At 46.7% G+C, this 25,366-nt stretch overlaps 1 protein-coding gene across 16 annotated transcripts in view; it reads left to right on the top strand.

Annotated features, from left to right (window-relative positions):
• The window catches only part of PPP6R3 (protein phosphatase 6 regulatory subunit 3), a 125,118-nt gene that overhangs the window by 42,778 nt on the left and 56,974 nt on the right, over positions 1–25,366 (top strand). For 15 of the 16 annotated variants that reach the window (XM_061407240.1, XM_061407238.1, XM_061407245.1 and 12 more), the window contains 5 exons: positions 12,831–13,063; positions 17,247–17,433; positions 20,625–20,762; positions 23,187–23,252; positions 25,236–25,348. In XM_061407240.1, coding sequence (XP_061263224.1) covers positions 12,837–13,063; positions 17,247–17,433; positions 20,625–20,762; positions 23,187–23,252; positions 25,236–25,348 — 731 coding nt within the window. In that variant the 5' untranslated portion in view covers positions 12,831–12,836. Of the gene's footprint in view, positions 1–12,830; positions 13,064–17,246; positions 17,434–20,624; positions 20,763–23,186; positions 23,253–25,235; positions 25,349–25,366 lie in introns of those variants that run through there. The other variant, XM_061407254.1, reaches the window with a different exon arrangement.

Consider the following 25,366-nt stretch of genomic DNA (forward strand, 5'->3'; position numbering starts at 1 on the left):
AGGCGCTGTATGAAAAATCTGGCGCATCAGATCCGGCAGTCTCAGTATTGTACCCCAGGGGTCCTAGGTCTCTGGAGTCATTTCACACACTCATGGCAGAAAAAAATTGGAGTGGGAAACGATGTAAACTGAAAAGGTACTATGTTGGTTTTTGCTGTTGGTTGGATTTTTCTGTTTCTTTGTTTTTTGTATGGAGGAACCTTAAGCATGTGGAGTCGCCTCATGGTCTTTCTGCTAGACAGTCTTTTATGAAACCCTGATTCTGGTATGTACCTCTGTTTGTAGAGCCCTTCCTGAGTGCCAGGGACTGTGCTGAGTGCTTTTTACTTTCTTTTCATACCCTTTTATTTTTTTCATATATAGGTACGTAGCTTATGTAGATACGTAGTTGAAAAATCAAATGGTATCACAAGATTTATAACAAAAAATAGCAGTCCTCTGTTTCATCTTGGCCATCCTATCCTCTCTGCATCCTTGGATTACTCACCAGGGACTGCTCCCTCCATCTCTTAGCTGATTCCTCATCTCTGCTTCCTTCTGCATTTCTGTGTCATATAACCATAGGTAGCAGTTTCTAATCTATCTTACTTTCCAATTAGGAAGATGAAGGTTTAGTTCTTCTTTGCACAGCTGTTTCCCTCTCCATCTCCCAGCATAGTTAAAACACAACTTTGGTTAAGATCAATAGTAGAAGTATGGTATATGTTGTTTGATTCCTAAATCTCTGCCTTACTTTGCAAAATTCCTCTCAGCACGGTAACATATACCTGGCAATACATTTCCGTGGACGTCTCCTTTCCAGGGCCCCCACCCCATGGTCTGCTTCACACTGGCTCCTCCTGACGTTGTCTGAGGCTGCACATGTGCCCCTTCTGTACACCCAGTCTTTGCTGCTCGGTGTGGTGGAGCCCTGGCTTCATGGATTCTGTGTCTTCTGCTTGTGGCTTACTGCCCAGCTTTTTCTCCAGTAGCTTCTTGAAGAAATTGTGAACAAATCTTTCCGACCTTCCAGGTCTGAAAATGTTCTTTTCTAGAATTCCTGTTGAGAAAACTGATGTCGTTTTGACTTCCAGTTCTTTTTTAAGTTTTTTCTCACTAGAAAAGTTTAAATATTCTTCTTTTTAAAAAATCTCCAGTACTGTTGACTTTTACACTGTATCTTAAAGGATCTTCTCACATTCAGTGTGATGCCATGTGTAGGTCCTAAGGGGAGAGTCAACATTTTTATGCGCTGAGAAAAAATTTTTTGGACAAGGAAGGTTGGTGGTGAATTAAAATATGTTCTTCTAAAACTTCTGTTATTTGGACGATGGACTTCCTGAATTGGTTCTCCATTCTCCATCTTTTCATAAATTTGCTGGCTTTCTTCTTGGCTGTTGTTTCCTTTCCTTTGTCTGTTGTTGTTGTTTTACTAGAGCTTCCAGGGGAGTGGAGAATTGTGTGGATTTCAACCCACTAAGCATCTGGAAAGTTGCATAATCCTTTCTATTTTCTTGTTGAGACTCTCTGTCAGCCCAAATGTAGCCGTGCCTTTTATATCAAATAGACTTTGAAAAGAAATTCATGAGGCCGTGTGGCGATCACTTTGTACAGCCTTCCTCTCCAGAACCGGAAGTTGCCCTCTTAGAGGATCCGGGCTTCCAGGGTACCTCCGGCCTTGAGGTCGTGTCCATGTTTCCTCACCTTTAGCGCATTCCTGCACCTCCTGCTCACAGACGATCTGTCCTTTTCGCTTACTGGCTCATTTTCCCCTTGGGCGCTTTCTGTGATAGTATAAAAGAGCTCAGAGGTATTCAGAGCTAGTTCTTTTTTCCCTCCATGGGGCAGGCCCATCCGTCACCCTGGTCCTTTTTGGGTGCCACGTGTTGGCAGTCTCTTCCTCTGCCCCAGAGCAGGACACCACATTGCTCGATGTGGGCTGATCTGCCCAGGAAAGGCTACGGTGGAGTTAGTAGCTCCCGCGTCCTAGCCATGATTATCTGTGACACATTTTGAGATTACTTGCTTATTACTCACAGCATAATAAAACTTTATGCTGAGCTTATAATTAACTGAAATCTTCGAACTTGTTTAACAGTTTTCTTATATCTGGCAATCCCCTCACCCCATGGTGTCATATTTTTCAGTTTTTATTTTAAAAGGACATGGCATTTATCCCCGTTTGGGTTGGTTTCATCATGTCAGAATTTTAAAATACTGACTCACTTGTGTTTTCTGTGCATTTTTGTCAAACTTGGCATCCTGGTCAGTCTACTCTGATAGAGCCACTGGCCACAGTGCTGAGCGCCTCCATTGTTACTACCCACGCTCTTGGGGCTGAGTGCTGTGTGCCAAGTGAATCTTTTCCTGCCTGTGAACACATGCGGGTCCTGCTGATGAGTGAGTCCCGAGAGCCGTGAGGTGACAGGTCAGCCTGCTCCAGGCTGGCCCGGGGCTGGCTTGCGTCCTTGATGACTGCTGCTGGGACCGGCCACTCACCAGCTTTCTCTGGCAGTCTTGTGGCCACATGCTGTGCTGGGAAGAGCGCAGACCTGGGAGTCCACCTTTAATGGAAAGTTGCTGTATTTGGCCTTTTACTGTACTGTGGAATAGCTGGAGGAGACTGTTTTTTGTAAGGGGCCATGAAGACTGTTCACCCTGCCTGTGTCTCATGCTCGGCAAGGAGCTTGGACACCTGTATGGTCGCAGCAGTCCAGGCTGAGGCCGCCTCTTCCTGCATGCTCGGCTGCATCTGGTGAAATATTCCCAGGCAGTGTCGAGATAGCCTCATATATATGCCTGATGATTATACCCATTCTGATGAAAGTTTGCTGGGCAAGGAAGATGTTAGGTTAAAAAAAATGGGCGGCGGGAGGGCTTTGAAATTTGCGACCAATTTACTATTTCTGTCTTCTGTTACAGAATTATAACCAGCTCCAAATTCAGCAGGATAGTTAGCTCACTCTTAATCTGAAACTTGTCTGTCTTTGCTCTTCCTTCAGTGGCATCTCAGTCTCCTAGGATTTGTATCTGATTGGAAAAGGCTGTTCTCTTTGGGCACCTTGTTCGTAGTGGATGATGAATAAAAAAGGGGCTACTTGCTTCAAGTTGGGTGACTCAAAAACTGCATAGAACTGCTCTGCTTTCACTTAATAAAAGCACGGGTGCGGTGGGTTTTCTGAGTCCCCCCCCTGTGTTAGTACAGAGTTCTCTTTTTCTGCCCATGCCACCTTCATACCCTCCTGACTGCTTAGGACTGACTCTCCTCCTTACAGTTTTATTCCGTTTACTCTTTGGCCACGTGGCGTGGCCTGTGGGGTCGTATTAGTCCTCCCACCAGGGATTGAACCCTGGCCCCAGCAACAAAAGCTTCAAGTGCTAATCACTGGACTGCCGGGGAATTCCTGTCCTTACAGTTTTAGATTAGGAACTATTTCCTAATCATTTCAGACGACGGGTGTTCTGGTTGCATCACGTTTCCTCCTGCTCTCCAGTTACGTGTCACTTCTTTCTGATGTTCGAGTCACATTTATTGACAACTCACTTGGTGTCAGAGATTCAGAGAATGCTGGACGCTTAAGATGGAAAACCCTCTACTTGGAACTTTCTGATTTGACTTTTGTCATATTCTCTTCTCTGCACTGTGTCCTCCCTTTGAATTTGCGCGTGTACACACACACACACACACACACACACACACACCCCCACACACCCCTCGCCCCAGCAGACACCTCTGTCCAGCTGGGTTCTCCTTGCCTTTATTGCTCTGGTCTCTGATGAGGCTCCTGGCACAAACCTGATCGCTGTTGTGTCATCCTCATTGCTTGTGTCTTTTCCAGTCCCTTAGTTTTGCTTTAAAAACACACACCCACCCACACACAACTTGTTCTTGTATGTATAAGTATGTATAAGTCATGCTTCATATCTACTTGTATTGAAGTTTTTGAAGCTGTGGAAGTTGTGCACAGAAATTCATGTTCACTTGAATTTTCATAATGAAAGTTCGTAGAGGAACACTTTAGTGGACCCTGTGACGGAGTGACACTGGGTGTTTTTAATCGGCATTTGGCTATTTAAATAGAAATGAGAAGTGGGCGCTTAAGGTCACACCCTTGCCTGTCCACAGCATCTCAGAGGTGTATTTGGAGTTAGCCCCAGTGTGTGGCTAGGTATTTGCTTTGTGTATTTCCCAGGTGGCTCAGAATTCCAGAGGCAAGCCATAAATCTGATATATAAGTATACAGCTAGGAATTTAAAACATGAAAATTAGGCCTTGGGGGAATTATGATTGAAATTGGAGAGTGGGGGGATAGTTATTTAATGTGAAATCTCTAGGATTTCAGGAAGGGAATACCTTGCTTTTCAAGGAGGCTTTTGCAAGACCTCGCCATCCTCTGTGAGTTAAGCCCGTCTCTCGGTTACCTGCTCTCTGCCTGGGCTCACCCTCGCCCATGCGTCTTTCCTGTTCAGGATGTGTAAACTCCAGAGCTGCTCTTGTCGCCTTGCTTCGCTTGACTTCTCTGTCTCTGCGAGTGGTGAACAGTGCCTGCGGTGTCCCAGCTCAGCACTTCGGTCTTCAGGACTCCTTGCCCTCGCCCTCATTTCATCCCCCTCTCGGCCTTTGTGGGAGTACGATGTGTGTGTGCACCACAGCTTCCGTTTCATCTCCTTTGGCGTTTCCCTCTACTTCTGTTCAGAGTCATCTTTTTCTGTGTACTGTGTTTAATCTTTGCTATCACTACCTTAATGGGTTTCCCAGGTAGCTCAGTGGTAAAGGGATCTGCCTGCCAATGCTGGAGACACAGGAGATGGGAGTTCGATCCCTGGGTCGGGAAGATCCCCTGGAGAAGGCAACCCACTCCAGTATTCTTGCGTACAAACAGAGCTATCTTAATGTACGTTATCTCAGGTAGAACAGCCTGGCTCCCTCCTGCGCTGCACAACAAGCCTGCCCCACTCTGCTGTGTGTTCCTGCGTGGCTCTTTGAGAACTGGTTGCCTCACCTTCCCTAGTGCCTTCTGTAAAGGCTCTTAATTCTCGTAATCGGGACCTTCTTCCTGCTGTGAGTTCTTCAAGTTACGGGTCTGTCCTCTGAGCTTGCAGGATCACCTACTAAGTCCTACCTGTGTTTTGAGCCCAGCTTAGGCCTCATTTTCATGAAGTCTTTTCTGGCCAGGCTCTTCTCCTGGGAGCTCCCTTTCTGCAGAACAAGCTTGCAGTTTATGCCATTCCTTCCCTGTTTCTTCTCTGTTCTCAGTGTGTTGTGCTCTTGAAGAAGGAAGGCAGCATTTATCTTGTTGTTCTTGCATTCCTCAATACAGTGCATAGTAGTGCCTTAAAAGTACTGGCTGGTTAACATAGTGCATGTTAAATGCATTCTGCTCCTTTACTGTTCTCACAACCTGAGGAAGTCCCAGATTAAAACTGGGAAGAGGGTCTGTAACATCTGCATGGTAGGAACTTGGTTTCTTTTGATGTGTTCTTCGGAAGAAGCAGTTTTGGAGCAAACAAAACGAAGCTGGCCCCGAGTTTGTATTGTCCTCTCCTCTAAAGACATCGTGTTTGCAGCAGTGCTTTGATTCTTTGCTTTGATTAGTCGAGCCTCCAGATAGGGATGAGGAGACAGTTGTGTGAGTTGCGTACCTTTGCTGAGAATGGAGAAGCAGCTACTGGGTAGATGTCCCAGTCCACTGTGGTATTTTTCCTTAGTACTTAACTTAGTAGTCAGAGGCCACGTTACTCCTCTGTTAAGTGTTTCTTCCAGGAAATTACAGCATTTGCCTGCAACATTGCTGTTGGGGGCAGTTTTATCAGTAACGTACTACCTTCAGAGTGACTGTGTCCTCCTGCTTATAGGTACTTTCCTCTCTGTCCTTTGCTGGTGGTATACCTTCCTCGGTGGACAGCGTGAGCAGTCACCCGCCCTTCTTGAATCCAGCCTCCCCCATTTGGCTCTTGTCAGATGCCGCCCAACTCAGTTCCCTGCACACCTGAATCCCAGCCCGGGGTCCCGAGACCCCAGGGGTCTGGACAGTGGCAGCAGCAAGTGAGCCAGTAAGAACAGCTTTGGGGCAGCTCAGCTTGTTCACTCCATCCTGTTCCAGGCTGCTGGTCAACTCTGCCAGCGCTTTGGGGTAGATGTGTCTGTCTGTCCCCATGGGATAATAAGCAAGTTGTTTTGAATCTAAATGGAGGCAGTGAACACTCAGTTTTCTCTTGGACAAGTGGGGAATCCAGTTTTATTTATTTATTTTTAAAATTAATCAAACATTGTTTCCCAATGTGTTTGAGGGATCAAGGCATTTTTTTCCTTGGTATTTCTGAATTAACTTAGAAAATGAAGTGACATTCCCAGAGACATGCACCTATTTTAAAGTTTGGCCAGGTGTATCTTTACCAGGAATGAGCCACTTGTAGCCTTCCTAATTCCAGCTAGCGTCCTCCTTTATCTCATGGTGAAGAATTTAACATTTTACCTTTTATCCCTACGAGTATCCCTAGATTTCAGAAGTTAAAAAACAGTTCTAATTTTCTTGTGACTTATTTTTTTGAGTTAAGAATGTCTAAGTTGCTTTATATATATATATATATATATATATATATATGTATGTATGTATGTATGTATACACACACACTTGAGAATAAAGATGATTTCTCAGATATGTTTATATTTTAAAAGAAAGGAAAACCATGGCCCATAACCTCTCCTCGCCCACCCCACATTGGCCCTTGTGTGGGAAAAGCAGTTAACTATTGACCTTGGCGGTGGAAGGAGATGGGGAGGCTATTTTAGTACCAGGAGAGAAACTTTGACTCCCAGTTGTAGCAATCACGATTGTAGCTGTCTTGTCCCTTATGGCCACGTGTGACTCTTGACCACCTGAAATGTGGCTGCTCCAAATTATGAAGTGCTATGAAGTGTTGTCAGAACACGTAGAATTTGAAGACTTAGTACCAAAAGAATTACATGTTGAAATAGTAATGTCTAGATAGATGAGGTTCAGTAAATACATTTAAAATTAATTTTACCAGTTTCTTTTTTACTTTTTAGCCGCTTTGCCTAGGCAACATAATTCTCCCAAAAGAGAGAAGGGGGGAATGAGAGGGTAACAGGTAGGAAGGCTAGGAGTCTCCAAATGGAGGAAATAGACTGCACATGTCAGACATCTTTTATCTCTCTCTTAAGTGGCAGGAGGAGACAAACTATAAGTGTCAGATTTTTGGCTTGCCTGGTAGCTCAGCTGGTAAGGAATCCGCCTGCAATGCGGGAGACCCTGGTTCGATTCCTGGGTTGGGAAGATCCGCTAGAAAAGGGATAGGCTACCTACTCCAGTATTCTTGGGCTTCCCTTATGGCTCAGCTGGTAAAGAATCCACCTGCAATGCAGGAGACCTGGTTTGGACATGACTGAGTGACTTTAAATGTTAAAAAAAAAATTGGGCTAGTAGAACATTTAAACTTGCATAGGACTTCCCTTGTGGCTCAGCTGGTGAAGAATCTGCCCTCCAGTATGGGAGACCTGGGTTCAGTCTCTAGGTTGGGAAGATCCCCTGGAGAAGGGAAAGGCTACCCACTCCAGTATTCTGGCCTAGAGGACTGGACAGATCCCAAGGACTGTATAGTCCGTGGGATCGCAAAGAGTCGGACATGACTGAGCAACTTTCACTTCACTTTAGGACTCATTGCAGCATGAGTGATGTTTCTGTTAGTGCTAGCTCTTCTCCTTCTGTGTACCATGGATCCCATGGTCTTAGTTTTTTTGAATGTTGAGTTTTAAGCCAGCTTTTTCACTCTCCTCTTTTACCCTCATCAAGTGGTTTTTTAATTCCTCTTCTCTTTCTACCATTAGAGTAGTATCATCTGCATATCTGAGGTTGTTGGTACTTCTCCCTGCAGTCTTGATTCCAGCTTGTGATTCATCCAACCTGGAATTTTGCATGAGGTACTCTGCATAGAAGTTAAATAAGCAGGGTGACAATATAAAGCCTTGGCATACTCCTTTCCCAGTTTTGAACCAGTCCGTCATTACATGTCTCATTCTAACCGTTGCTTCTTAATCTGCATACGGGTTTCTCAGGAGACAGGTAAGGTGGTCCAGTGTTCCTATCTCAGAATTTTCCAGTTGGCTGTGATCCACATAGTCAAGGGTTTTAGCGTAGTCAGTGAAGCAGAAATAGATGTTTTTCTGGAATTCCCTTGCTTTCTGTGTGATCCAACGAATGTTGGCAGTTTGATCTTTGGTTCCTCTGCCTTTTCTAAACTCAGGTTGTACGTCTGGAAGATCTCAGTTCGTGAACCGCTGAAGCCTGGCTTGAAAGATTTTGAACATAACTTTGATGGCATGTGGAGTGAACCCAATTGTATGATAGTTTGTCCATCTTCGGCATTGCCTTTATTTGGGATTGGCATGAAAACTGACCTTTTTCAGTCTTGTGGCCACTGTTGAGTTTTCCACATATGCTGCCATACTGAGTGCAGCACTTTAGCAACATTATCTTCTAACTCAACTGGAATTCTATCACGTCCACTAGCTTTGTTTTCGGTAACGCTTCCTGCTTGACTTCACACCCCAGGATGTCTGGCTCTAGGTGAGTGACCACACCATCGTGCTGACTCGGGTCGCGAAGATCTTTTTTGTACAGTTCTTCTGTGTATTCTTGCCACTTCTGAATCTCTTCTGCTTCTGTTAGGTCCATAGTGTTTCTGTCCTTTATTGTGCCCATCTTGCATGACATGTCCTCTTGGTAGCTCTGATTTTCTTGAAGAGATCTTCAGTCTTTCCCACTCTATTTTCCGCTCTATTTCTTTGCATTGTGGACTTAGGAAGGCTTTCTTATCTCTCCTGGCTATTTTTTGGAACTCTGCGTTCAGATGGGTATATCTTGCCCTTTCTCCTTTGCCTTTTGCTTCTCTTCTCAGCTATTTGTAAAGCATCCTCAGACAAACACTTTGCCTTCTTGCATTTCTTTTTCTTTGGGATGGTTTTGGGTTTTGGCCATTGCCTACTGCACAGTGTTATAAACTTCCATCCGTAGTTCTTCAGGCACTCTTGTCTATCAGCTCTAATAATCCCTCGAATCTTACTCATCATCTCCACTGTATACTCATAAGGGATTTGATTTAGGTCATATTTGAGTGACCTGGTGGTTTTCCCTACTTTTTTCAATTTAAGCCTGAATTTTTCAATAAGGAGCTCATGATCTAAGCCACAGTCAGCTCCAGGTCTTGTTTTTGATGGCTGTATAGAGCTTCTCATCTTTGGCTGCAAAGAATATAATCAGTTAGATTTCGGTATTGACCATCTGGTGATGTCCATGTGTAGGGTTGCCTCTTGTGTTGTTGGAAGACCATGTTTGCTATGACCAGCATGTTTGCTTGACAAAACTGTTAGCCTTTGCCCTGCTTCATTTTGTACTCCAAGGCCAAACTTGCCTGTTACTCCAGATACCTCTTGACTTCCTACTTTTCCATTCAAGTCCCCTGTGATGAAAAGGACATCTTTTTTGGGTGTTAGTTCTAAAAAGTCTCATAGGTCTTCTTAGAATGGGTCAACTTCAGCTTTGGCATTAGTGGTTGGAGCATAGACTTGGATTACTGTGATTTTGAATGGTTTGCCTTGACACTCGAGATCATTTTGTCATTTTGAGATTGCACCCAGATAGTGCATTTCAGACTGTTTTGTTGACTCTGAGGGCTGTTCCATTTCTTCTTGCCCACAGTAGTAGATATAATGGTCAACTGAATTAAATTCACCCATTCCTGTCCATTTTAGTTCACTGGTTCCTAAGATGCTGATGTTCACTCTTGCCATCTCCTGCTTGATCACATCCAGTTTACCTTGGTTCATGGACCTACCATTTCAGGTTCCTATGCAATACTGTTCTTTATGGCATCCAACTTCACTTCCATCACCAAACACATCCACAACTAAGCGTCATTTCCGCTTTGTCCCAGCCTCTTCATTCTTACTAGAGCTGATAGTAATTGCCCTCTGCTCTTCCTCAGTAGCATTCTGGATACCTTCTGACCTGGGGGCCTCATCTTCTGGTATCATATCTCTTTGCCTTTTCATACTGTTGGTGGGGTTCTCCTGGCAAGAATACTGGTGTGATTTGCTATTCTGTCCTCCAGTGGAGCACATTTTGTTAGAACTCTCCACTATGACCCATCCATGTTAGGTGGCCCTGCACGGCATGGCTCATAGCTTCTTTGACTTATACAAGCCCCTTCGCCGTGACAAGGCTGTGATCCATGAAGGGAAAAAACAACTCTAGGAGTTTTCAGAAAGATGGAGAGTAGTTTGATTTTATAATTTCTCTCTTTGTTAGTATTGATTTAAAAGTCTGTGATTTGGTTTATGTAAGAAATTGTGTTCCCTCTTATCTCTGAATCCTATTGAGGTGTAGCTAGGGTAAAAATTTTAAAGAGTACTTATATTTACTGAAAATGAGCTGCTGAAGTTCTGACTCCTTTCAGTTTTTTTCTGAGTATCTTAGACACTTTTCAAAGGGCTCTGTTTACCTCAGGGCCCCTGGCAGTTGACCTTTGTACCTGTTAGTTCATGCCTAGCTTGATTCCGCTTCAAAGGTCAAGTTAGTAGAAATTAGGGGCGGGCCGGGGGTAACTGATTGACCAGTGCTGTTTGTTTCCAGTCCAGTTTGCTGTTTGGCTGGAAGATAAAATAATGTTTGTTTAAGAGTCTCCTGTGGTTTTATTTTATTTTTAAGCCTGTAGTATACCTACTCAATTTAAAGAAAATGCACTGTGGAAATGTGTATTTTAAGGTGTCCTGATTTGAAAAATGCTATTCTAATTTAGGATAGTGTAGAGCGAAAAGAGTTAGGCATTTTAAAACATTTAGGATAGTGGAGAGCAAAAGGAGTTAGGCATTTTAAAACATATACTTGCCCAAGAATTCTTTTCATATGTATAGTAAAATAAGTATGAAGGAACATGACATTGTGGGCTCAGGAGATTGGAGGAGATGACTGGGTACGTAGGCTGTCCTGCTGGATCCCAGACCAGATGTGTGGTGGCTCCTCATCCCATGCCTGGGACTGGCTCTCAGGTGGGCAGGCAGCATTCTTCCACAGGTTGACTTGGGGATGGAGGTGCCTTCCGTCTTTGGGCCTTACTGTCCGTCTCAGGGTCTTTTTTGTCATCAACATCCAGCCAGATGAAAAGGAGGCCACCTGGAGGTTTTGGTGGCTCACAGCACGTTGGAGAAAACTTTGTCATGTGGCCATACCTACCTGCCCAAGAAGCTGGGGATGTGGTCTAGGCAAGTACCCATGGAAGGGAGAGAATGAATCTGGTAGATAGTCCTGCCTGGCACCGCGTGGCTCCGCCCCTCCAGGCAGTTGCAGAGATGGCAGAAAGGAACGTGAGACGGGCCACTTCACTTTGCTGTGAACTGCCAGATAGTAAGTGCTCAGGCCCCCGTGGTCTCTGTCACGTAGTCTCTTCGTTAGCAGCCCTGTTGTCTTTAACAACCCTTTAAAGGTGTCAGAGCCCTTCTTAGCTTGCAGCCTGTGGGCCGGGTTTGGTCTGTGAGCCAGAGTTTGCCAATACTTATTTCAGCACCACTGATGATCAGTTTTTTCTATGAACCAGTATATGATGAGTTACCTTTATAAGGTTAAAATTTTGGGAGTTATTTTTTAATCGATGTAGATACGTGACTATATCTTGATCCATATTTTAGTAGTTTGTGGCCATTTACAGTTTTCAGTTGATGATCATGAGTGTTTATAATTAGCCAGTCATAAGGGCTCTATCAGATTTGCTTTTCTGATTATTTATTAATACTTTTCTTTATATTTTGCCTTCATCTGTGGGATTCCAAAAAAATGAAAAGACATGCTACTTTAAATGAGACCTAATTTTTTTTAAGACTTAAGACTAAATTATTAACTACATCCAGCTTTCTGACTTCCAAGTGGAGAGACTATTAGATTATCAGAAATTTGGCTTATAGGTCAAAATAAGCATATACAGGAAATGGCAACCCACTCTAGTATTCTTGCCTGGAAAATCCTATGCATGGAGGAGCCTGATAGGCTGCAGTCCATGGGGGTCGCAAAGAGTCAGACACGACTGAGCAACTTAACTTTGCTTTTACTTTGGGACCCGATGACAGTGGGATGGGACATGAGAAGGTATTTGGGGATCACTAGTAGCTTTTCAGTTAGTGACTGTGCTGAAGTATTTAAAATAAGCATGGTGAACTATTTTGTCAATCTGTAGACATCCTAAGATTTAATTTTCCATGATAAACTTTGAAGACAAAGTGAACACTTCTCTTATTAAGGTGATCTTACTATTTTTTGTTTCTTTGTTAAGAATGACATAGGTTTTACTATTTTATGACTTTCCGATTTTCAGCTCTGAAAGTGCTATTGGGGCTAAAAGTTCTGGTTTGTGGTGGTTATTTAATGTAATATTCTGGAGAGTACTGCACACCTAGGTCTCAATACTTGTCATTTGTTGTTGAGGTTACTAGTTCTATGTAAGAATGTATTTCTCACCCTGAAGAAAAGATTTATTTTCTTCCTTCCCAGCACTAAATTCTTTAAGTATGGGGGGGTTAATTTTGCAGGTTAAAATACCAAGTTTTAGCATTCTTTCAGCATTTTCAATCAGAATTTTTTGTTATCTATAAAAATATTTTCTGAGAAGGAAAATGTCTTACCAATTTTACTTACTTAGAAGGTACTTTATAGATTCACAATGAAACTTGTTTTTCTCATGTGATTCAAGTTGGCATTTTAGACTGTAAAACTAAATGGAAATTTGAAAAATTAATATGTGAAGTTGAAGTTTTATTTAAAATATCTCTGCATTTTGTTTAGACCAGCATGTTTTGGAAATTTGATCTTCACTCATCATCCCACATAGACACACTTCTAGAAAGAGAAGATGTAACGCTGAAGGAGTTAATGGATGAGGAAGATGTTTTACAGGAGTGTAAAGCACAGAACCGCAAACTTATAGAGTTTCTCTTAAAAGCAGAATGTCTCGAAGATTTAGTCTCATTCATTATTGAAGAACCACCTCAAGACATGGATGAAAAGATCAGATACAAGTAAGAAATTTCAATATTCTGTTTAGGGTGGGGCTGAAGTGAAGCAGGGGCAGGAATATATTACCATTTTTGTTGTCCAGCAGCTTCTTAGGGCTGCCGTAGACCAGGTACAGAATGTTAACATGTCAAGAGGGACAGGTTCAGTGGAGCAAACAGCCTGTTGTAGAGCCAAGTCCAGTGAAATCACAGGAGTTTTTAAATGAATGTTCTAAATTTCCACCAGAAGGTTTTGTCTAAGGGCAAAGTGCATTATAAATAGTGATAAAGTTCCTTAATATAGTGAGATGATCCAAGTAAATATTTTCTCTTTTTTTGCAAATAGGAAAACAGATTATGTGACTGTTGAGATCACACAGCACAGCCGAGCCAGAGCTTGTTTTATGAACAGTGTTGCTGATTATAAATTGGATCTTTTGCTAACTGAAGCTAAGGGCACGGATCCTGGTGAACGTTGGTGCAGCTGCGTGCAGGCAGCTGACCCCTTGGATGGTGCTGTGGGTCTGTCTGCTTCAGCACTAGTTGTGCCGGCTCATAACGCTTGCCAGGGTTCAGACGCCCGCAAACTCGCTGTAAATACTCCATATGTATTTAAAGCGTTGGGGTTGCAGTTGGTTGTTTTTCCATCTCCAGCTCTTTTGAAATATTTGGCGTCCCTCTCTGCCTGCAAATAGAACTGATTCAGGAACAAAACAAAAGCCATTGATTATGCATTAAATAAGTTTGATGGCGTGGGAAGAATTATGACCTATGGTAAACTCTCGTTTCTCCCTCAGCCTGCCCCTCTCTTCAGTTGTCTTTCATTTCTTCATGGGGAGAATTTTGTTGTCAGAGGAGTAATGCCTCGTGGTGCCTTCAGGTTGCTCATGGCTTGGATCTTCAGGGGATTCATGTTCTCTGCCAGCCATTAAGATTGTCAGCTGGCATTCAGTTGCACATCCACTTGGAGATCAGTACTTTAGGAGAGGAAAGAAATTTGGTGGCAGAAATACCTGTGTACTTCTTTCCTCAAAAACAGAAGCTTCATGCTTTGGAATTCCCTTCACAGTGAACCTGCATATGTGAGTGCTGCTTGTCGGGGGGCTCATCCTGGCAGGAGGCCTCCTGGGAGGAGTGTAGCCCTCTCCTCCTAGAGCTCCAAGAACGTGGACAAGAGGCCACCCTTCTTGGGTCTGTTTCCTCACCTGCTGCATGAGGCAAAATACTTCTCTAACTGGGGAAGAGTAGGCGTGCCTTGTGGAAATTGCTTATTTTACCAAAAAGTAGTCATGGCATCTGTTATGTTGCCCTGCCAGTGTTCTGTGCTTCCTTGGAGGTTTCAGGAGCAGGTGTGTTTCCCTGGACATGCTGCCTTTGGTTGGCACCATTTTGAGAGAGCGTGGCTTGAGCTGAGTGGAGCAGCTCTCTGCTGAGCCTCTGGCCTGGACAGAGCCACCAGCTCCGGTAGCTGCACGGAGCTGGCTGACTCAGAGAGCTGGACTAGCGCAAAGCGGTTTCTCAGATGGGACCCGAAAGCTGTTTGGGGTTAAGGTGGACTGTAGTCGTCTAAGGAAATTTAGACTAGTGTTGTATGTATTTAGACTAGTTTATGAATGATGGAGTGTTTACTGTTGCAGAAATTTGAACTAGCAGAACTTTAAAAATAGGGCATTAAGTAGTATCAGAAATCCCAGAGCTGAGATGTTGCTGGTCTGGTCACGGTTCCCACAGAGGGACTTCAGAAGCAAGAACAGAACCGGGCGGGGCTGCTGCCCTCAATGTCAAGGGAGGCCAGGCTTCAGGAAGGGGAGATGGGACAGGGGGCTTGGGAGCTGTGCTGACAGGCCAGGCAGCCACTGGCCTTTGCCGTGTGGAGGTCCCTTCAGTGCCCGTTCCTCAGAGCAGTGGACACAGAAGCAGTGCTTCTGAGGAAGAATTGGAGACCAAGCAGAGAGTTATTTCAGGTAGTTCCCTGGAGCAGAGAGAGCAAGTGGGAGCTCCAGGCAGGTGTGGAGCCAGGAGGGGCGTGGTGTGTGTGTTTTCCTAGATGGAAGAAATAATGGTGTGTTTACATGCTGGTGGGGTGATGCGGCGCTGGGGAAGCGGGCTGGCGTAGAGGAGCGGGGGTCTGGTGATGTGCTGGGCTGGCCTCAGTGGTCAAGAGGACATTAGGGCGGCTTCACCGCAGAGGAGGAAGAGGTCCAGTGGGGCTGGGCTGTCTTCCCGTTGCTACTGTGTTCTCAGTGCAGAGCAGCTGAGGTCAGGGCGGGGCGGGGTGGGTGGAGGAGTCTTGGGGTGTTTGAAAGGCATGGTTAGTCTCAGGGAGGGAGGGAGGAGAGCGGGAGTAGCCCCACCCTGTTCCCACCGGAGGGCTGAGCCTTTGTATCCGTGCCTGGACCCCACGTGTGTGCATCTTCAGCGTGATCAGACCTCCAGATCAGCCGTGGGGAAGCAGGTGGAAAACTTTACAAGAGGCCCTTGCCCTCCTCCGGACTTCTTGTGTTAGAATTTTGAGAATACTCCTTACGCGTTGGGTTGCAGTGGAGTTGGGGTCTCCTACCTTTTACTGACCCTTTGCCTCCTGGCAACTTTCAAATTGGGGCAGTTGAGACAACTGCACATCCCAATAAAACTTCATTTCAGAAGTTTTATGAAGTAGAAAATAAAGAGAAATTAAAACAGCTGGTATTTACTTACTCTAGACCTTCTCAGCATTTTGTATTATTCTCTTCCATGAGATAAGAATTGTTATTTTCATATTGCAGCCTTGGAAACTGAGGTCCAGTGAAGTCAGGTAATGTGCCTGAGATCATACAGCTTGTAAGTGATGGAGACAGGTTCTGAGCCTGGCGGTTTGACTCCAGAGGCCACACGGGTCACCCCTGCTTCCTCCTCGGGCCTACTGGTGACTTTGTGTTATGGTGTCTTGGAGCTGATGTGTGCTGTAAATTGAAGTGAGGAAAGAGTTTGATTTAATTGAACCATAGCCTCAAAGACAGCGATCTGGTGATGTGATCTTTGTGCCCACATGCCTGCTGGTTCTGTTGTAGGTCTCTTCCATGTTTTTCTCCCTGAAAAGGCTCATGTGGGGACATTCTTACACTGCTCAGTGTCCACCCGCTGGGTACTGCAGCTTGTGCTCTGGTGCCAGTTGCTTCTCAAGTCACTGGTCAACAGGCAGCTACCGGCTTGTCTCAGGGGTGCTGCATGGGTTCCGGCCGCAGTCTCTTCCCCTCTCTTTCGTCACAGAGCCATTTCAGGCTGTTTTGTCACCTCCCTGTCCTGGTCAACATCAGAGCTCGCCACTCCCTGCTGCTCCTGCTCGCCAGGGAGGGATAAAGAGCAGAGAAGTGAACGGTGGGTGGGGGAGAGTGTAGTCTGGGCGGGCCTGGGAGTCTCCATGATCGCTCTGAGAGCAGTTGAAAAGTCATTTGCGATTAAAGAAGCGAGTGGAGAAAAGGAATCTGCTGCCGCCTGTTCAGAGAGCGAGCGAGCCCCGGCGCTCAGGCAGACGTGGCACAGGGGTGCAGTGTTGTCAGGGCTGGGGGCCTGTGGAGGGGCGCTGTGGTACACAGCCTGAGGTCTGAGGTGGGCTGGCCCCGGGAGAATGGGAGGCTGCTGTGGAGAGTTCGGTTTCTATACACACTTTGTTTTCCCACCCGGGGAATTCAGGCTGTGTCCTGTTCTCTGCTCGAGTATATTGAAGTGTTTATTCTCTTAACATGTAACGTGGACTGAACACCTGACACGCCCAGCGTTCTAATACCACAGACAACCCTTCTGAGGATACAGGCAGCCTGTCCAGGAACCTAAATGTGTCTCGAGTGCACGGTGCCACGTGCAGCGCAGTTTCCCGGAAGCGGCGTCCCCCAAGCGGTCTTGCGAGCTGCGCTGCTTCCCGCACCGGGGTGGGCGGCTGAGGGTTGCGGCCCACGGCTTCGTCTTGTCCCCTCTGAGGGGTCCCCGCCCTCGCCTCCTGAGCTCCAGCTGTGCTCTGGTTTTGTTGGGGAGACTGTATTGGTTTTTAGACACAGAAGAAAATTCACTCTGGTTTAAATTGGCAGAATGGCTTGAAATTATTTTCTCATTCCCAGAAGATTTTTAAAACAATTTTCACAAAATTTTAGGAAGCCTTTCTGATCTGTGTTCTGATTTGTGTAAGTAAACTGTTGATACAGATGATGACGTGAGTATCCTGTTCTTCTAGGTATCCAAATATATCTTGTGAGTTGCTCACTTCTGATGTCTCCCAAATGAACGATAGACTGGGAGAAGATGAATCCTTGCTAATGAAATTGTATAGCTTCCTCCTAAACGATTCCCCCTTGAACCCACTACTTGCCAGTTTCTTCAGCAAGGTGCTAAGTATTCTTATCAGCAGAAAACCAGAACAGGTAAATACTGTTTTCTAAGAAGGTAAGTATTAGGGCTGAGCATCCCCTGAGGTGATCCTCAGTGATTTTGTCGCTTCAGTGTTCTGAGTGTGCCTTATGTCCCACGTTCTGTAAAAGAACAGATTTTACACCTTAAATATCTGCAGTGCTTGCTGACTTACCACTGACTTAACTCCTTAACAAATACATTCTAATTTGACCTCCTTTTTTCTGAGCGCCTCATATCTCAGTTTTCCAGTGTACTTGGCTTCCTTTTCTGATAGGTGGTTGGAAGCAAGAGCACGCTGGGGTCAGTCTGTGAGGGTCGCGTGAGGAGGGGCACACAGTGGCAGGGGGTGTGGGTGGCGTCCTGGTGACTTTGTGGCAGGGTCACAGTGTGCTCATTTATCCTTCTCCCTGACAAAGAGCACAGGCGACGCTTAAGGCAGAAAGCTTTCCCATAAATGATTGATGATTAGTTTATACAATGGTCATTTTTTTTTTTTTTTTTTTTCTCTTCTATTTTGCTTCCACCCCAAAACCTGAGACCTCTGGGTAGTGACTGCTGTGTACACACACAGGGAGCTTCGCTCTTCTGTCCAGCAGAGCCTGGCAGGAGTTGGGCAGGAGCCTGCTCCCACGGTCCGCCTCCTCCCCCTCCTCCTCGTTCTCGGTGTCGCCCCGCTGTGCCCCGCCTCCCGTCTCCTGGGCTTCATTTCGCTCTCAGTCCCCTGTGCCTGGAAACTTGCATGTCCCAGGCGTCTGCTGTGTGTGGTCCAGCAGCGTGAATACCACCCGAGCGCTTGTTGGAAACGCAGTTTCTGGAGCTCCATTTCAGGCCTGCTGAGTCAGACACCCTGGGGTGGGGCCTGCAGTCTGGGCTGTAAGAAGCCTCCCAGACGACTGGGATGCATGCTAAAATCATGGCTCTGGTGGATTCTGGTGTGGAAAAGATCTGCTTACGAGGAGATTAGGATTCACTTACGCAAATGGGCCCCAGGGAGCAGCAGGAGCCTCACACGCCCAAGAACAAACTAAGAGTCTGCAGAGTGCAGGCCGTGGGGCTGTGAAGGCAGAGCTGCAGGGGCCACAGCAGTCGGGCCTGGCGTCCTTCGTGGTGGAAGGCAGGCTCCGTGACCTGTCCTTGCTGTCAGCAGACCTGGAGGGGCTGGAACTATTTTCGGCCCAGAACGCCTGCCCTGTGCCAAGGCCAAGTGCATACAGGTCTTATTTTAGACAGACGAGGTCGTGCTTTCATGTTCTTAGTTGAGCAGGATTGCCTTTCTCAGTGTGTTGGAACTGAGGTTCTTGTTTCTTAGACAGTAATCCCCGAATCCCAGTCCCTCCGGTACGGCTCGTCCTTCCTCCTCCCGCCTTTGGATGAGAAATGACAGGACTGCTTACTCTTCTAGGAGAGTTCAGCTCACCCCGTCAGTCTGTGTCCTGGTCAGTTCCAGGTGGCTGTGGTCGCGATGGAGACCAGTCTCACATCCCCTCGTGCCTGTCTCCCCTCTCTGTGCCCGGGGCCCGCATCTGTGGGGCCTGGTGTCCATGTATCTTCAGCACAGAGTGAGGACATGCTCAGAGCCCTCTGGGCTGCTGAGCCTTTGCTTGGTCTCCAAGGCCAGACGTGTCACCTGTGTACAGAAGGTGGCACGCGCCACTTCAGCGCTGAGAGAAGGCCGTTCACTCTGCTGCTTGTTGTGCTTCTCAGCTCAGCCCTCATCACGAGAGGACTCGAGAGTCCTTGCTTTGCTCTTTCAGCTACGAGAGAAGCCCACACTGGCACCTTCCTCTCCTTTTGAGAATCATGAGTGTAAATAAAGGTTTCCCATCACATGATATGTTAGTAAGGGTATGTGCAACTGAATTCAGACTCAGTCTGATTTAACCAGTATAGACACCTCTCAGGATTAACTCGCAGAGCAGCAGGACCTTCTGTGAGGGGCACCCTGAGTGCTGGCGGGTGAGCCCCTCCACTGCTGTCCCCCAGGCAGGCCACCTTGCCGTCCTTGCTGTGCCCCCTTGGCCCTGCCTGTGGGCTCCGGAGTCGGTGCTTCGGCCACTAAATGCAGTGTTTTGGCCACATGCCACCTTTTCTCCCCCCTCTCCTCCACTGTGCTTTTAAAACTACTGTGTGACTCAGCTGTGAGTGGATTATGTGTAACTCACTGCACGTTTGTGCTACAGCCTTTAACCTCACTGTTTAGATAAGCAGTGTGTGATGGCTAATTCTGTATTTCCATCTGATGGTGTGAAGCAGTTTTAGTTCACCCCTGGCTTCTAGCTGTCATGTGGGGTGATGAGCTTGTGGCTCTGTTGGATTTAAATCTCAGGGCAACCACTTTTTAGCTTCTAGCAAAATCCTTGACTGGTCTGAGCCTCAGTTTCCTCACCTAGAACATTTGAGTTGAGCAGCCCCACCTCACAAGCTTCTGGGAGACGTCAGGGCGATATTGTCACGGCAGCCGCCTCGCTGGCTGTGCTGCTTTTGGGACTTTTGAGCAGATGATTCCTGTACACGGACAAAAAAGCCAGAATGTACACAGGGGTGTCCAAGGCAGAGCATGTTTCTTCCTGTGCAGGAGAGACCTAGGTGGCAACCCTGACTTCACTGATGTTTTCTTATCCCCTCGGTTAATGGTCAGCCTCTTCCACGCTCAGCCTCCTGGTGTTAATCTGATCAGGTGAATGGCTGAAATAAAACGCAGCTGTGATTTTCTATAGCATGTGAGTTAGCCACTTTGACTGATGCAGAAATCTGTTTTGAATGTTTTTCTTGCTAGAGTACAGTTAGGACTTTGGATGTTTAGTCTGCATTTTCGTGTAAAGCCTAATGGACTTGCTTTATGTCTATAAATTGTTAAGTGGTATATTCTCTTGCCTTTTATGGAGTGTTACATTTTTGATCCTCATTCTTTCAGAATTAATAATGAAAGTGAGCAGAAATGAAAGATTCTGTTATGGTGTGTTTGTATCAGGGAACAGGTGGTAATTTGGGAGTTTCGTTTTTTTTTTTTAAAGAGGTTTTTCAGTTCTGTAATAATCAGAAGTCTTTCCGGTTTGACATCTATGGCTAATTCAGCCTTTGACTTGCCTTAAAGTGGTGATGGGACTTCGGAGGGGGCAGCCCGAGGGGTCAGGACTGAAAGTGTCCTAAAGTTGATGGTTCCCCAGGGATGCGTCTTTCAGTTGTGGCTCTTCTCCTCTAGATTGTGGATTTCCTGAAGAAGAAACGTGACTTTGTGGACCTTATTATAAAGCACATAGGAACGTCGGCCATCATGGACTTGCTGCTCAGGCTCCTGACGTGCATCGAGCCCCCGCAGCCCAGGCAGGAGGTGCTGAATGTGAGTAGTCAGGCGGCGTGGGCGGGCTGCGGCATCTGGGTGGGATTCCAGGGACGGGTAGTCAGGGTCTGGGAAACCGGGGTGGGGGGCAGGAGAAGGGCTCTACCACAGGAAGAGACCCAGGTTTTTCCAGGGTTAGGGTTCCCCATGTGCACTCCCCAAGAGACACAGGCTGTCTTCTTGTTCTCTTCCTTTGCTGGCTTTGCTCTTCAGCGGAGTGGGAAGGCAGACTGGATTTGTCTTAGCTGGTCTGGTGGGAAGAGCAGAAATGGGAAGGTCGGGAGCTCTGTCTCGTTTGAGCAGGCTGTGAGGAATCTTTTCTGTCTTGAGGAGATGTCACCTGCAGGGATGTCTCTAAGAGTCAAAAGGAAGAGCTGTGGTATTTCCAGGGGATCTGGCTTCGGAAGTAGCCTCATGGATGCCTAGGAGCATGGGATAGCAGGAGAATGGAGTTTACCTTCAAAGGGGCACGTATTTCAGATTTGGGGGAGGTGGTTATTCCAGGACATATGGCTCTGGAGGACTGTCTTGGGTGGGAAGAGGAGGGTGTGAATGATTTGAAGGTGAGGTTTCTCGCAGGCTCTCAGTGCTGCCTCTTCCATCCCTTCTCTTTCGTCCCCTTCACTGCCTTCTTCCAGAACCATTCCCCAGTCCATTCTGTCTTTAATACTCAACCTCAAACCTAAGAACTCTGGAAATGAGTTTTATTGAAACTGCTAAAGACCTAGGAAGGCCCAGAGGAGAGTTAGTAGGGTCTGTCAGGAGGCGTTCCAGGGAGAGGGGCATAGTCCACTGAGGGGGGCAGGCATGACAGGTGTGTGGGGGGCATGGTGTGTTAGGGGACGGTGTCAGGGCTGGGTCTGTAGAACCAGGCGGAGGTCTTCTGAGAGCCATGGTCATGTGAGTATGTCAGCTGAGAGGACCTAGTGAATATCCTGGGAAAGAGCCCTAAACTGGGGCTTCGGTCACCTTTAGGTGTGTATTTGTGGATGCGAGTGTTTTCTCCGTAGAGACTGGGGACTCCAGAGAAGGCAGTTAAGGCTAAGAGGGTGGTTGCCTTTATATGTTATTACTGAAGTAGGTTATTCAGTATGGTTTCTTAGAGTTCCCAAATTTGGTCATTTCTGAGTTGGATTTTAGGGCTCACTTCCAAGGGAGTAGGTGTGCTTCTCAAAGGATGTAGCGGTAGGTGGTTAATAAAGGTAGAGGTCGAGGTAAGGGTAGTGAGAACTCTTGTGTGTCTGGCTTTGATCTGGGGGCCAGCTGTGGGCTGGGCTGTGGCTGCTTGTTAGTAGCTATGGAGGTGGCCGGGGGGGAGATCTGTTCACTGCCCGCAGTTTCCCACTTTCTCTCTGGGTGGTCGGGACCCTCAGCCCCAGCTTCTCTGTAGAGGCGTTTGCATCCTGTTTGAGGACGTGGCTACTCAGAGTGTGGTCCCAGACATCACCTGGATCTCACCCCTGCCCTGCTGGGTCGGAATCTGTGTGTGAACAAGACCCCGGAGGGGCTTCATGTGCACATTTTAAAACATCTTAAAATAAGATGGGCCCCTGCCTTCCTGGTGGTCTCCTGAGATCTTTTGTTTGCATTTTCCTTTGGCATATTCTCCTTGAGGAGCTTGAAGACAACCCAAGAATTTCTCCGCAGCCTTTAGCACATTGTGTTTGATTTCCTGCCTCCCGCTCCCCACCTCTTTTAACTTTTGGGAGCGTGTGTGCGTGTGTCTGTGTGTGTCCATCCATCTGTTCTAGGTAGACATTGCCTTTATTTACTTGGTGTTTCTCTTCCTTGTGGAATTAATATTACGCCAGGTGCTTTTTCATTTATTCTTACCCCTTTCATATTTTCATTCACGGCAGTAGTTCATACATAGTGGAAGAAGAATGTCTTAGTCATGATAACCGCTCTTTGCTAGCATGTGACCAGGCAGATAAACTTTCTGTGGCACCCCCCAGCCCCCACGCTTCCTGTGCTTGTTTTTGTTTTAGAATCTAAGAGTTCATCGTGTGTTTTAAACCCAAGGCTTGATACGATATACTGTTTTTCTCAGCCTTTCTGAAGCTGCCTTAAAATGAACACTCTTACAGAAAATGTATAAATTCCATCTCTGCTTCCACTTCGTAAGCAAAGCACAGGCTTTGTTAGTGCGCGGTGCCTGAGAACTAACGTCACTAAGCTGACGTGTAGGATTTGGGGATGTGGCTTTGTGATATGGGGAGTAGTTGGTACTCCAGCTGCTGTTAAAATAATATATTCACTGCCATTTTCTTTTGGGGGACTTTTAATTTCCTGTAGTGTTCAAAGTTCAGAGAAAACCTGTACATTCTACTTAAAATATGATGGATATTTCTGTATGTTAATCTTCACTGGGGCTTGGACAGGAGCCACTCATTGCTCTGATTCCTTCTACAATGTGTTTTACAGTGGTTAAATGAGGAGAAAATTATCCAGAGGCTCGTGGAAATAGTTCATCCATCGCAAGAAGAAGATGTAAGTTCTCTTTTGTGAACTTGATTTTTTGGGAAAACAAGCCACGTTCGTCTGGGCACAGAGCGTCGTTTCACTAGATGTGAATGGGGAGGACAGGTACTAGTGGTCACCTGGAATGCTTCAGGCTGACAGTTTTCTAAACACCAAAGGCTTTTAAAAATGCTGTGTTTTGCTGAATGTGAAACGGTAAGCCCTGGGTCTCGTTCCGTCTCTTTAGAGCGCGGGCTGCATCTACTCACCTTCCTCACAAACCTCCTCCACGATTTTTTCTTTTATCCCCATCTTCAGCCCAGAGGATGTGGCCACATCTGTCTGCACTTGTGTTTTCCATTCTGGCAAAAGCCTCCAGACATACAGCAGCTCCGGGTCCCCAGTGCATCCCAGAGTGCTGGGCTCTTGGGCACTCAGGCTTCTGTGCCCTGGCTGGTTTGGCCTTTGTCCTGGGTGCTGAAGGTTGACTGGGCGGCAGTGTCAGAGCTGCTCTGGAGTTTGCTCGGGGAGCTCTGTAGGCTGGGCTGGGGGGAGTCACCAGCGGTTTGCCTCTGTAGGGGAGACAGTCACCCGGCTGCTGTGCGGCTCTGAGCCCTGTGGAGTGGCCAGCATGTGGCCATGTCTGCCTAGAGAAGTTATCATTCCACGTGGTTCGGTGTAGTATCTACAGAGGAGTTGGTTCAGAGAGCATGCTGGGTGTGTCTTGCGCACAGGCACCCTCCTCTGACGCTCTGGCTGGTGGGTCAGTTGGAGAGTGAGCGCTGTAGAAAAACAGTGCCAGGGAAGAAGCATGTGGCTGGAGGGTGTTCTCCCCTACGAAGGGGAGACTTCCCTTCTACTCTGGTCCATTCAAAACCTTTTGGTCCCTGGAGTTCATCAAAAGCAGGCTCTCCATCCCACTGTCCCTTTCAGGGAAAAAAAAAAAAGCAAGGAGCTAGCCATGCAGGGGCTGTGGCTCTCCTCCGACAGCTCACTCGTTGCCCCTGTAGTAAGTACTGTTCCTGCTGACACCCAGGACACGCCCGTGTGGACCGTCTCGGGGCCGTAGCTTTGAAGGGGCCTTGGCCCTCCTGCTGTGGCTGGGAGAGGGGAGGTGGGGGGTCGATGATTTATTTCCAGAGCACATTTCCCGTGCGCCATAACGGAGGGCAGGGGCGGGCCTGGCCTGTTCCCAGGGCGGGGACGCAGCTTGTCCTTACTAGGCTCTTGCTCAACTGGACACGGTCGCCGTCTGAAGGCTTGGCGAAGGAGAGGCCCACTTCTGGAGCAAGTCCTTTTGCAGAGGACAAAGTGTTTGAGGCATCAGCACCTTCTCTACTTGACTTGCAAGAAAGTGTATTTTGTTTTTTTGGACAGTCCTGTTGACATTTCTGTTGGGTATTAAGGGGGAAGCTGCATGCTACACTGCACTGAGCAGTTTATATTTATTGAGGAGGTTTTGGTGCCTGATTCCACACTGGGGGGTGGTATCCTGGTGCGTGTTATCACCTGTGCTGAATCCCATTGCTCTGCTCTCGCTGGGTGGGCGACGCTCAGTGCCACGTGCCTGGCACCAGCATCTGAGAGCACGCTGTGGCGTCGCACACTAGCATGGGAAGAAGGTGTAGGGTTTCTTACTCATTAGTATATTCCAGAAAGCTGCATTTTGTTTTTTTTTAAGTCACGGAAGTGGGTTCATCTTTCTGTGCTGCTAAAAGTATATCAATTGAGGACATACATTTTTCTTCAAGTTTAATTGTAGAAAGTTTACTTGTCAGAACTTTAGTCACATTTCTCTACACACAGCAGCTGTATTTTGTTGGCAGTATTGTTAACAGAGCTCATTAGCCCAAGAGGGTAAAATACTCAATACTTTACATACGTTATTTCTTATTTACTGTAGCTTATGGCCAGTGTTAATTTGTGTTACTTAAGCAGTTTCTTCACTAACTTTTTATCATAGGTTTGACTCCCGGTGTGTTCTGTAGTTGACACTGTGCTTCTTTCCTCTAGCGGCACTCAAACGCAGCACAGTCACTTTGTGAGATTGTCCGCCTGAGCAGAGACCAGATGCTACAGGTCCAGAGCAGTGCAGAGCCAGACCCCCTGCTTGCCACTCTAGAGAAGTATGTTTGCGTCTCTGT

This window comes from Bos javanicus, chromosome 29 (genome assembly GCF_032452875.1).
Source record: "Bos javanicus breed banteng chromosome 29, ARS-OSU_banteng_1.0, whole genome shotgun sequence".
NCBI classification, from domain to species: Eukaryota; Metazoa; Chordata; class Mammalia; order Artiodactyla; family Bovidae; genus Bos; species Bos javanicus.